General features: G+C 35.9%; 2 protein-coding genes across 2 annotated transcripts; one reads left to right on the top strand and one right to left on the bottom strand.

Moving 5' to 3' along the window:
• The first annotated feature begins 1088 nt into the window (after positions 1–1088).
• On the top strand, positions 1089–2835 carry LOC113726175 (CBL-interacting serine/threonine-protein kinase 12-like). The gene has a single exon (XM_027249742.2). It carries the CDS (start codon positions 1230–1232, stop codon positions 2664–2666), a length of 1437 nt encoding a protein of 478 aa, XP_027105543.1. The 5' UTR covers positions 1089–1229; the 3' UTR covers positions 2667–2835.
• Positions 2836–10067: 7232 nt separating this feature from the next.
• LOC113726176 (CBL-interacting serine/threonine-protein kinase 20) lies at positions 10068–11761 on the bottom strand. Its single transcript, XM_027249743.2, has one exon. It carries the CDS (start codon positions 11619–11621, stop codon positions 10248–10250), a length of 1374 nt encoding a protein of 457 aa, XP_027105544.1. The 5' UTR covers positions 11622–11761; the 3' UTR covers positions 10068–10247.
• Between the last annotated feature and the right edge of the window lie 1403 nt (positions 11762–13164).

Here is a 13164-nt window from a genome sequence, read left to right as displayed (position 1 = left end):
AAAAAAAAAAAAAAAAAAGAGTGTCATCAAGATCAAGCATATCCATCAACAATTCCCATTTTACATTTAACCAAAATAATTTCTCAATCATTTGCCAAATTGCGTCCAAAGTTGTGGGATAATTTCAAAAACTTCTCTTGAGTTTTGGAACAATTGCAGCCACCTCCCTTGAGGTCTGAAAAATTATGGAGACCTCCCCCAAAAAGCATATTTTGGTAACAAATGATGATGTAAGCACAGAGAGGCCAATGAATATCATCCTATATTGCTCCTATTTGATTTACAAAATAAATTAAATGACAAAAGAAATAAAATATCAACATTACTTGCTAAGTAGAAAAAATTTTAAGAGGGTTCTTTGCAGTAAAATTTAGGTCATGCTTCAAAGCATCATTTTTTAATGTTTGAACTTTTTTTTTCTTTTTTAAATAGGTTGTGAAGAAACTAATTTTAAAAAATGCATCCTTACTAGTTAGCTATTTATAAGATCAAATAAGAAATCCATTCAACTAACTTACGAATTGAATATAATGTATTAGGTGAAATGAGGTTAGCATTTTTGGATAAAAAAAATTTGTAAAATATGATTTTTTTTCTTTGTATCCATTTTTCACTTACGATTTGCAGAGTTGTCAAGGTTATTATAATTATTTCATAACACTAAAAGGAGGTAAGTATAGTTTTTCAAACTCTAATGAAAGTGGTGGCAATTATCAGAAATCTCAAGAGTGGTTTACGTAATTATACCCAAAATTATTTCTGAAAATAAATGAATAGCCGTTACAGTCAAATGATAAATCTGCCTCCAGCTGTAAAACATGAGACGCAGAATCTGCTTCACACATAACAGTACTAAATTACTCCTACAACTCCTCTAACTCTCTCCTTCTCTCTTTCTCTCTCCATTGAATTGACCTTTATTAACCAGCCTATAAATACCATTTTTCCACAATCATTGCAGAACTCTTTTATTTCTACACCTCAGAAACCTCCAAAAAAAAAAGTCCAAACGGCGGACGTCAAGCAACACAGGAAAGACACCCTCCTTTCTTGGCTGCCTCCCTTCTCCATCCTCCCCCTGTTATGGAAATAACGCCGCCTCCGAACACCTGAATTTTTCAAATCCCATTCTTGTCTAGACGATCAAACTAGAATTCAATTTTGTGAAATTGATTGACCCTTTTGGGATTTGGACCGACCCTTTTGAGTTTATCTCGAGATTTTGCACCATGGCTGCAGCAGCTCCGGCAGCACCAACAGCAGCAACAAGTACCAGCTCCAGGAAGAAGGAATTGCAAGGCTTGATATTAGGCCGGTACGAAATCGGGAAATTGTTAGGCCATGGGACCTTTGCTAAGGTTTATCATGCTAGAAATGTGAAGACGAATGAAAATGTAGCAATCAAGATTATTGATAAAGAAAGGGTGCTGAAAATTGGGCTGATTGCTCATATTAAAAGGGAGATCTCTATCTTGAGAAGAGTAAGGCATCCCAATATTGTTCAATTGTTTGAGGTGATGGCTACAAAGTCCAAGATCTATTTTGTGATGGAGTATGTTAAGGGTGGGGAGCTATTCAATAAGGTTGCAAAAGGGAGGCTTAAAGAAGAGGTAGCTAGAAAATATTTTCAGCAATTGATTTCTGCAGTTGGTTTTTGTCATGCTAGAGGTGTTTATCATAGAGATCTTAAACCTGAGAATATATTGTTGGATGAAGATGGTAATCTTAAGGTTTCTGATTTTGGGCTTAGTGCTATTTCCGAGCAGATTAAGCAAGACGGTCTTTTTCATACCTTTTGTGGTACTCCAGCTTATGTTGCACCTGAAGTTTTGGCAAGAAAAGGGTATGATGCTGCTAAAGTTGATATTTGGTCATGTGGGGTGATTTTGTTTGTGTTAATGGCAGGGTATTTACCATTTCATGATCAAAATGTTATGGCTATGTATAAGAAGATTTATAAGGGTGAATTCAGGTGTCCTAGATGGTTTTCTCCCGAATTGACTCGGTTTTTAACTCGAATCCTTGATACAAATCCCGAGACTCGGATTACGATTGCAGAGATAATGGAGAATAGGTGGTTTAAGAAGGGGTTTAAGCATATCAAGTTTTATATTGAGGATGATAAATTATGCAGTGTAAACGATGAAGTTTGGGAGGGTGGTCGGGGTGAGACACTGGGTGAGGGTGATGGGTTTGAGTCTGATCAGTCTTTCTCTGAGCCTGAACCTGAAGTTGAGAGCAGGAGGAGATTGGCTACTTTGCCTAGGCCAGCTAGTTTGAATGCATTTGATATTATTTCGTTTTCGCGTGGTTTTGATTTGTCTGGTTTATTTGAGGAAGGAACTGATGGAGCAAGGTTCGTTTCGGGGGCTCCGGTACCAAAGATTATATCCAAGTTGGAAGAGATTGCCAAGGTTGTGAGTTTTACAGTAAGGAAGAAGGATTGTAGAGTAAATTTGGAGGGGTCAAGAGAGGGTGTAAAGGGTCCATTGACGATTGCAGCTGAGATATTTGAATTGACACCATCTTTGAGAGTTGTTGAGGTGAAGAAGAAAGGAGGAGACAGAGTAGAGTACGAGGACTTCTGTAATCGGGAATTAAAACCTGGTTTGCAGAATCTAGTGCTCGAAGGTGCCCCTTACGCTTTGCCTTCAGACACTGAATAGGCAGAGAAAGAAGAGAAAAGGGTATTTCTCTTTGGCTACTTCTATCAGTGTAGCTTTTGTATCATAGTTGCTTTTTTCTCTTTGGTTGTGGTCTAGGGGAAGCTCTTCTGTTTTCTGACCTTGCATGTGCTTTTCTTGTCCGGTTAGTGTAGATGAAGTATCTAGAAAATGAGATACGCAGCTGTACACGGAGGCGACATGAATTTCTGATGTATCTTGATCTGATAATCGAATTTATTAAATAAAAAAAATTATATTTCCTTTTTATTTTAACTGATTCTGGGTAACCTGACGGGGGAACAAAAGAGAAAAAAAGAAAATGAATATTGGATATGTCTGTGTGGACATTTAGAAATATCTATTGGTTGCACTATTGCTAAATCAGAATTAAACGTGTCATCGTTCATTAAATAATGAGTTAGTCCTAAATTTGCTTCTTATGCATTGTATAATGATCACAACTATTGCGAACCATTTGCTATTGAAGATGTCAATTTGCATTTACAAAGATCAAATTCCATATTGGTGATTGGTACGGTGAAGCTGATTTTGATTGCTTGATCAATAGAAATAATTGCTGGATAACCAGAGGTAGAAGATGATTAAGTAGATGGGAAAAAATGCTGCTAATGCATCTAGGAAAAAGAAAATTATTGACTAACATAAGGAGTAGACATTTAGTGAAAACATTCAAGAAGGGTTTTTCTTGACTGTGCTCTTTAGGTTTTGGAGAACATGATGCAATCATTTCTGTTCTGTATCCAATGTTGAGAATTTTTAGCTTTCGGTATGAACTGTTTAGTTCTATTTAGAGCACTGTCTTGTATTTTCATGTTTAACAACACTATGTAAGATGGTAAAGAACAATGAGTGGTGGAATTAAGACGTCTAGGGTCAGCAATTGTTCCTCAAAAGGAAGATATTGCGGGTGCAATCATTGCTATTCCGTGTCCAATGTTAAGAATTTTCAGCTTTTGATATGAACTGTTTAGTTCTAGTTAGAGCACTGTTTTCATTTTTCATGTTTAACAACACTATATAAGATGGAGAAGAACAATGGATGGTGGAATTAAGAATTCTAGGCTTAGCAATTGTTCCTCAATAGGAAGATACTGTGGATGGTTCTAAGGTTACTCCGAACAAAATATTCTTTGTTCTTTACTTGACATGACTTTCATTGTCTGGGTTTTTAGGGAATAAAAAATAGTACCTGCATTTATTTTTGTATTTTTAAGTTTATGCTCCTCTTTCTTGCTCTACTGAGTTGGTACTTGTTCTAGTATTCTGCTTTGGTTTGGTTGTGTATTTTTGGCTCAGCCTTTTGGTTTGGTAGTGTCTTGCTCAGGTTGTTAGTTATTATCAACTGAATGTATCATAACTATACTTCTTGATATAATGTGTTACTCAGTATTCTGATTATTCAAACCACATTTACTGAAGAAGCAACTAAAGTGTTTTGTTGCTTTTGTTCAGTGAGCTCTATTTCTTGATCTTTTTTAATCCAATGCAAAGCAGTTAACTGTTGGCATACTGTCTCTAAGGTTTTAGCTTGGTGAGCATAATTCACTTTTATTGATCTATGTACTGTTTTCATGGGAATCATTTGGTCCCTTCCGCTGAAAGTGAAAGCCACATTTTGATGATGGGAGGTTTGGCTAGGACCATTAACCATCTATTGTACTATTTTAAGAAACGGACACAGGAAATGAAGTGAGGAATGGACCTTACGTCCTGCAAAATCCAGTACAACTTCTGAATGATGGAAATTAAACTTATCTAATCTGAGCAACACCTTAAACAGAAATAGTAAATTTAATTCAGTACATCATTAGTTCCTATATTTGCATGAGAGATCAAAGAAACTTCTTTTTATAACACTATAGTCTGGACATAATTCTGTAATCTTCTTCAGAATGATGAAAAATTGTGGGCGTCTGAAGGATTAGGGGTCAGTAATGTTTTTAATGTGCTTTGTTAGTAAGACATAATGATATGGAAGTTGTTCTAAGAATTTGCTTTCTTGTTGCTTTTTTGTTTTTTTGGTCGGAGAGGTGGAGCACAGGATGTGGTTGTGACTCATGAGACTCAATTGGTGTAATCTAACAGTCAACTTCCTGTGTTGAATTATCTACACATTTTTTCATAAAGTTGTTAGTATATATGTTCATCTATACTGCAGAAAACATAAAAAAGAAAAAGTTGCATGTATAGAATATTGAACATCTGGTTTATGGTTCCTTTTTACTGATTTTCAGAAGAAGATGTGTTCAAGTTTTGAAGATTTCTTATCTTCCTGTGGTAAAATTGGTATCATGTTCCAGTGATCGACTAGAGAGTTGTTTCTAACCGTCTGCACAATTTAAACTTCTTAGTGCTCATGCTGTCAAAATTGGCACCTGATTGAAATGCTGTCCAAATTGAGTGCACACTCTTGTATCGTCCTTTCTGTCTGTTCACAATTAGATTTATTTGATCACTTGCTTGCTAGGTAAATTTGATTGTCACTTCTATGTTGCCTCTAAATGTATAGAAATAACAATACATCCCAATATGTTTAATTAGTGTGGCCTTCTTATTTGTTATAATTATTTTTTTGGTCCTTACGAAAATAGGAGCACGTTTGTACTTTCCATGGACATAGTTAGACTTTAAGTTGTGATTTAAGATGTATTTAGGTCCCATTTAGAATTCAAGGTCACACCATGAAATCTGAACTATAGATTTGGTGGGGATATTCCAGGACCACAAGGAACCGAAGATCAATAAATCTAGCATGTGTTAGGGACCAAACAGTGGGCCGATTTTTTCTAATTGGCTATGGTTATACTGCAAGTGGATAGCTTGGGAACCCTCATTGACGCGTACAATTGTCAAGGGAGTTGGCATTTCTGATTTAACGCATGGTGCTTTCGTCGTGTTATTTTCATGTGTCTGCTAATCCTTCCTATAAGCAAAGATGGCAGTAAGCATGGACTTGGGTTGAATAGGAGCTCTATCGGGGATTTTGTTAATAGTCACCCTATAGCTCGCCTTGTTTGTGTCTCGGTGAATACAAGAAATGAAATTGTGGTCTGTATTTGTTGGTCAGTTACAAGAACAAGAAATGAGTTGACATATTTGTCGGTCGATAACTCACCATCTCAGTTAAAACTGGTTCTTTAAATAGTTGAATTAGTTTCAGTTAAAACTGGTTCTTTAAATAGTTGAATTAGGATGGACGTTCCTGTAAATTATGACGCTAGATCAGGACAAGTAACCACTCGTATTTGGACATCTGCAAATTCTCTTTGTGACTAAGGCCAGGACAAATTTGACAGGGAGGGCTTGAGTTGTGTATAGGATGAAAATCATGAAGTTGTTCTTGTTGCTGCAATGGCCAATAGCAATTTGGGTTCTAAGCTGTATTGATCTTTCCATCGTGTGAAGATCCAAGTGGACTGAGACTCTTAGTGCTGCTATGTATTAGAATTATTGAGTGAAAAGCTGGTACCTCTACATTAGATAGGCGAACTAAATTTACAAGAACATATAATTGGATTTTTGCTTGCCCACTTGTCTGTCCTTTTATTTTAACTGCATCTTGGCTCCTCAAAATTGTGAAGTTGAATTTCTTTATGCAAATAGCAATGCCCCAGTGCAAAAGCTCCAGATGAATGTGCTGGCAATTTCGTCTCCAGCAGTTGTGGACCTGAGGCTTCTCATTTCTGGCGTCCTGGAATCAGGAGTATTAAGTTGTTCATTGCATCTTTGCTTTCCAGTTCTATAAGAGTAAGAAGTAGTCATATTCTAGACTGGGCTTGTCGAAATCTTAATCAGCAATGAGCGGAACCAGAGGGATGCCTTCATATGTACACACCTTATTACTTAATTTGCAAATGACAGTTGGTTCCTTTGGACTTTTTCCTGTTTTATATGCAATCCTTTTAAATATAGTTGGTATTGGGTAGCTGTAAATTTTATTTCACAATAGCTGTAAAAAAAAAAAAAAAAACCCTACACACACACACACACACACACGCCCCCGGTTCCCTGAGATCTGAAATGTGGTCATTTTCGAGAAGAGCAGTGTAGTCATGTGACTTCTTTCACTGTCAATTTTGGGTCCTTCTGGGCTCTCATGCATCTGGGGCCATTGGTCTGCTTCATGCATAATATTCAACTGCGACAAGTGTTACATTTCTTTTTCAGCTGCACAAATCTTTTCGGACCACACAACATTAGGGTATATTATTGTATGGTCAGATGTAAGTCTGTCCTGGTGCCTGCTTCTTTCAAGTAGGTTTTTTACTTGGAAATTTGGAAAGAAAACATGGGTTTCTTTTCTGGTGATGTGATCATAACTAAATTTTCAAATGGAGAGATGTGGATGCTATTATTGTCACTGAGCAGCTATCTGCCTTCTGTGAGATGTCAATGTTATCAGTATTCTGTTGTCTGCAACTTTGATTATGGCTCAAAAGCAACTGAAAAACGTAGGGTCAATGATGCTTTTTGGACGATAGTCTACTGCTCTTACAACTTGATTGGAACTGGAATCTAACTTCTTTTGACTAGCAAGATCCATGACTGGGGATTATTTCTTTTACATATGAGGAAATGGCTTTAGATTATTTAAGATTACGTCTTTCGATCAGTAAACTTATTCTTTATTCAGAATTGTCATTCAACTAACATATTCATTTTTTTGTCACTCAACTAATAAAAATGTGCATCTTTTATCACTGACATTAACCGAAAAAAAAAACATGCATTATTTCATGTTCTTTAATTCGCCAATGCAGGACATTCATGGTGAGAACTGCAAGTTTTGTTTGGATTGCAATTTTTTCTGCGTTTTTTATGAACACATTTTCCAATCATCTTTTAAATTCACATTTATGAAATCGTCACAGCAATTTTTCTACAAAAAAAATTCAGAAAAATGCAATCCAAACACTAATTTGTTGGATTGGACATTCATGCTCCTGTTCTCGTCTAGTATGTTAAAGACGGATGACAAATTTTCATTTGGACCTTTTTCTCATCATAATATCCGGCCTAACACAGAAATTTGAGGTTTTCATCTTGATCATGTCAATCTTTTTTTCTTTTTGGGTTCTTTTTATTTTAGCTTCTTGTTTCTGCCCGTAAAAGTTGAGAGGCTTCATCACCTAAAGGAAAATCTGGTGCGATGTTCAGATTTTCTTTCTCCATAATGCTTTGGTAATTTAAACATTGTCATGATGGTCAATGCTAGGGTAAGGTTTGTCTTGGGCTGCAAACGAATCGAGCCGCTCGCGAGCGAGCTCGAACTCAAGCTAAGAATATTAAACTCGTTAGTTCGCGAGCCGGCTCGCGAGCTTGAGTATATATATATATATATATATATATATATATATATATATATATATATATTTTATTTTTATTTAATAATAAAATTACGTATATTATATATATATTTTTTATTTTTATAGTAAAATTACGTATATATCCTTAATATTTTATTATTTATTCATAAAAAAATATTATTTTATTTATTTTTTTAAAATAAAATATTTATTTTTTATTTTTTTTCGAGCTTGAGCTCAGCTCGACTTGATTCGACTCGAGCTCGAGCTCGAAAATTGCCGGCTCGTCGAGGTCGAGCTCGAACTTGGTAAAATTTAGTCGAGAATCGGCTCGATTAGCTCAAAGTTCAACTTGGCTCGGCTCGTTTGCAGCCCTTGTCTACACCATCAAGCAATTGCCTGAAAAGGGGCTAGTCGAAATCCCCTAAATTTCCCTAAGCTACATGTATATAATTTCTGTTGCTTGATGTGGTGGAAATAGATGGGATAGTTGCCCACTCTCTTTTTCTTTAGTTTAAAGCTTTGTAGTATTCTAGACCAGGGCTTAAGGGGTATTTACCTTCCCCTTTCAAGTTTTTAATTTGAAGTTGCAGTTTTTTCTCCAAAAGAAGCTCTAATTATTTTGCTCTCTATATGATTCAACTTCATTGTCCATTTCTAGACAAATATTTGTTTTTTATTATTTTAATAAGAGTAATGACTGAATTTTCTATTTTCCTTCTGATTGTAGGTGTAAAAAGTTGATAAATTGAGTGGAAAGCCAAATAAGAACCAAACTGGCTTAAAAAAAAAAAAAAGAACCAAACTGACTGCATAAAATATAGTTGAGGGACTAATTTGGCTTTAAGTAAAATAGTTGAGAGACTAAATTAGCTCATAATAAAGTTTAAAGATAATTTTGACTTTTGACTTTAGTAAAGTAGTTTAGGGTTTAAATTGGTGTTTTGCTAAAATTTGAACGATACAAACTTTAACTCGACTAAATGGAAAACTTGTGCTCCACCTTAACCTTTTATTAACTTAAGCAAATAAATTGACTTTTTTTTGTGTAAAAAAAAAACCATTCTATTAACCAATTAAGGATGACGAACACCGACTATTGTGGGTTTCAATCGCGATCTTGTATTTTACAAAAAAAAAAAAAAAAATTAAACGTAACGAAGAAATGTTTAAATATAGGCACTTCAAATGTGCATATGCTTCTGATAATAATATATATGAAGGTAAAGTATTTTTTTAACCCACTTGTGATTTGATACTTTATCATATAATCTCCTTATAGGTTAAAACTCTATATATAACCATATAGCTACAAATTCTTTTGTTCTTTTTCTTAGGGAAAAGGGAATTTTGTTTTGTTGTTGTATCGTGATATGTCAATGACAGACAGGGGACGATGGCTAGGTTTGAGAGGCGCAGACTGCAGCCACCTATAGGCTTTTGAATGTTGTTTGTATCCTCCAGTATAGAAATTTTCAAACAGATTTTACTAACATTAATAGTTGCCTTCCCCTTCAAAAAATTTCCTAAATCTTTGAAATCCCTCCTCCTACCATGCAAGTAATATACTCCTTTGTTACTTAAAGTTTTCAGTTTAATTAATTACGTTTGATTGCTATGTTTGTGGTTCTAGTATACACTTATATTAGAAATTATTTTCATAAATTGATTTGGCAAACAATAACAACATTCATGTGTTTAATAAAATTACATGAGTGTATACCAAATCACGCAATAAATATAACAATTAGACACACCAGAATGGTATCTGCATCACTGAAAAACAAAATATACCGCAGCTTCGACAAAACCAAATCGAGAGGTATATTTGCTTTTTACCATGTTGAGAATAACTAAAAGAGAAAATAAGAAGTTCATCATTTTCTTGGAGAAATGGTTGTCTTTTAATGATCGAGTACATTGTTCTCCTACATCGACTGCTTAAAAATCTGGAGTAATATAGAACTGAGCCTTTTGAAAGTTCACTAAATCAAGAGGGCCAGCAAAAAAAAGAACAAAAATAAAAAAGAAAATTCCAGTTGGATATTCATGAAACCTGGAGCAACTAGGATGATTAAGATCAAGTCCCACGGGGGAGTGTTCCATTAAGTGGTAACGTGAAAGAGATTGTAGGTAGAAGGTCTTGGACTCGAAACCTCGTACTTATCGAAAAAGAAAAAGAAAAAAAATCAAATCCCACAAACAACCATATATCCAAGAGGGTAATTGCACTCATAACTGATCCTCTGGATTGTTAATTCCGAGGTAGTTCTTTGTTGGTAATGTCTTGCCAATCCCATACAATGCCCTTGAGTGAAGGCCTCAATTCTTGATCACAGAATTTCTTGTATTCCATTGTGTCTCCTGCCCTCTTCTTCACCTCCACCATGTGAAATGAAGGAGTGACTTCAAAAATCTCTGCATCTATTGCAAGCAGCCCTTTTCGACCGCCTTTGTTGCCTTGCAATTTCACCATGCCATCTTTCTTCTTCACCTTAAAACTATCTATAGCTGCAATTTCCTCCAACTTTGCCACGACCATTGACGGTGGCATTTGCGTGGTGAATCGAGCTTCTGATTTGCAATTTACATCTTTAATAAATAGGCCAGATAAATCGAAGCCTGGTGAGAGAGATATGATGTCGAATGCATTCAAACAAGTTGGTTTCATTGTCCTAGTTATGACTTCTTCCTTGTGCTGATGAATTCCCTCTGAATCTGAATTACATAAGTCATGAATATCCAGAACACCACGTGGTGATTCAAACTCCTCCCAATCAGCGCCATCAAGATCAGGAATTGGAATTGCAATCTGTTTGAATCCCTTTTTGAACCAAGAATTTTCCATGATTTTAGACAATGGCATTCTGGTACATGGATTTGGATCAAGAATTCGCGACATGAGCTTCTTGACCTCGGGGGGAAACCATTGCGGGCACTTGAACTCTCCTCTGCTTATCTTCTTATACATTTCCATCAAATTTGTATCATGAAACGGAAGATAACCAGCGAGCAAAACAAAAAGAATGACTCCACACGACCAAATATCGGCCTTTTCCCCGTCATACCCTTTTTTATTGATCACCTCTGGGGCAACATAGGCTGGTGTTCCACAGGTTGTGTGGAGAAGACCATCTTGCCTTCTTGATTCATGCAACGCACTCAATCCAAAGTCTGAAACTTTGAGATTTCCATTCTCGTCAAGAAGGAGATTTTCTGGCTTGAGATCGCGGTGGTACGCCCCTCTGCTGTGGCAAAAATCAACTGCAGCAATCAATTGTTGGAAATATTTTCTTGCAGCATCTTCTTTGAGTCTCCCTTTTGCCACCTTATTGAAAAGCTCCCCACCTTTGACAAATTCCATGGCAAAATATATTTTAGTCTTGCTAGCCATGACCTCGTGGAGTTGGACAACATTGGAGTGTTTAACCAGGCTCATGACAGAAATTTCGCGTTTGATTTGATCAATCAAACCAACCTTCATCACCTTCTCTTTATCGATGATTTTGACAGCGACGCTGAGCCCTGTCTTGATGTTTCTTGCATGATATACCTTTGCAAAGGTCCCTTGACCAAGCAACCTCCCAAGCTCATATTTTTGCATCAAGATGGTCCCCTTTTTCTCCATTTTCCCCTCCTTTCCTTTCACAGCAAAAGATAGAAGAAGAAGAAGGAGAAGAATTCAAATGAGATCAAACTACCTTCTTCTATCTTTTGCTCAAAATGTGAGGAATCCATTTTGCACTCCGTACATTTCAGAATGCAAAATTCTACAGTGTAGAAAGATGGAGGAGAGGAGGGCTAGAGGTTGACAACCTTGCCCTGAAGGCAGGCTTAAAGAATTCCTTTGCTCAGCAAGCCCATTTCACTGAACAAAGTTTGTGGTAGCAAAAGAATATTCTTGGTTTTCCAGCCAACCAACGCCGAGCTTTAATATTGAGTGGTAGGCAAATATATTACGAGTTTGGTCAAATGCTTGCTATCTACACAGCCAGGGACAATTTCCAGCCACAACTATTCATTTTCGTTATGTATAGTTATGAGGAATTTGAATTGGTAAGGTTTCAGATCCCAAATTCGAACTTACGTAGTCCTGCAAAGTTTTGATTGAAGAATATGAGAAGATTGAGGAATATACTTAAATGCCTCCACGTCATTTTGAATTGTCCATTGAGAAATTATTGGCGGAAAAAGAGCTTGGTCAACTTATGCTACGCTTATAAAATTACTGCAATTTTGTTAATTCATCAGTTTTAGCTTTCAAGTTCAACTCATGCATACGTTTGTTTTCTTTTTCTTTTTCTTTGGGTTTTTCTGATCCATATCCCGCTAAGCGCGCATTATGTTAACACACCTAAATTAGTCCAATGTATGATATTGCTTTCTCCGCTCAAACCGGAGAAAGATGGACTACACGTGTTCCAATGGTCGAGAGTTTTGATTGAGCACAAAAATTCCAATTCTCGGAGGAAAATGTGTGGTTTGGCAAAAATTCAGAGCACTATGCCAAAATTTCTACAATTGTACGTGAAACCATTCATTCATTCATGTCCAATTTGATTTAACATTTTGTGGGATCATTTTTTAATTTGTCAATTAATTGTTGCCAAGTGTTATGATTATGCCGTTATCGTACACGCTTGTCCTACACCCGCATGCCGACTTTGGTTTTTGCAAGTGCCTAAAATTATACCATGCGGCACGTGGGATCATTCATACGAGTCCAGACAATTTGATAGCGGCCGGAAAATGAGAATCCAATCAATATTTGCAAATGGAAATATCATTTTATTTACATTCCATTTTTTCTTATTTGTATTTCTATCATTTGTTTCATCGTATCATCTAATAAATAAAAACTATATAATTAAAATGATGGCGGCAGTGTGAATGATAAAAATAAGAATGCAAATAATAATGTTTTTTCTTTAAAAATATACGATTTTACGGATGGAAAGGTTTGGATAAGCAAATCTTATTGAACGAAAAACTGCAAAAGAGAAAGACAAAAGAACAAAACAAAGGGTTTTTGACATATCGAAACCAAAATTATCAACAATTAGTGCCACTGAAAAGAAGAAGAAGAAGAAAAGAATAATCCCCTTCCCCATTTTTCTCAAGTTTTCTCTTGTGAATTTAGTTCTAATGACAATTGGTAGTACTTAAGATTA

The sequence above is a fragment of the Coffea arabica genome, chromosome 2c, assembly GCF_036785885.1.
Source record: "Coffea arabica cultivar ET-39 chromosome 2c, Coffea Arabica ET-39 HiFi, whole genome shotgun sequence".
Lineage (NCBI taxonomy): Eukaryota > Viridiplantae > Streptophyta > Magnoliopsida > Gentianales > Rubiaceae > Coffea > Coffea arabica.
The sequence above is the reverse complement of the archived record's forward strand: the minus strand, read 5'-3'. Positions and strand labels throughout refer to the sequence as shown.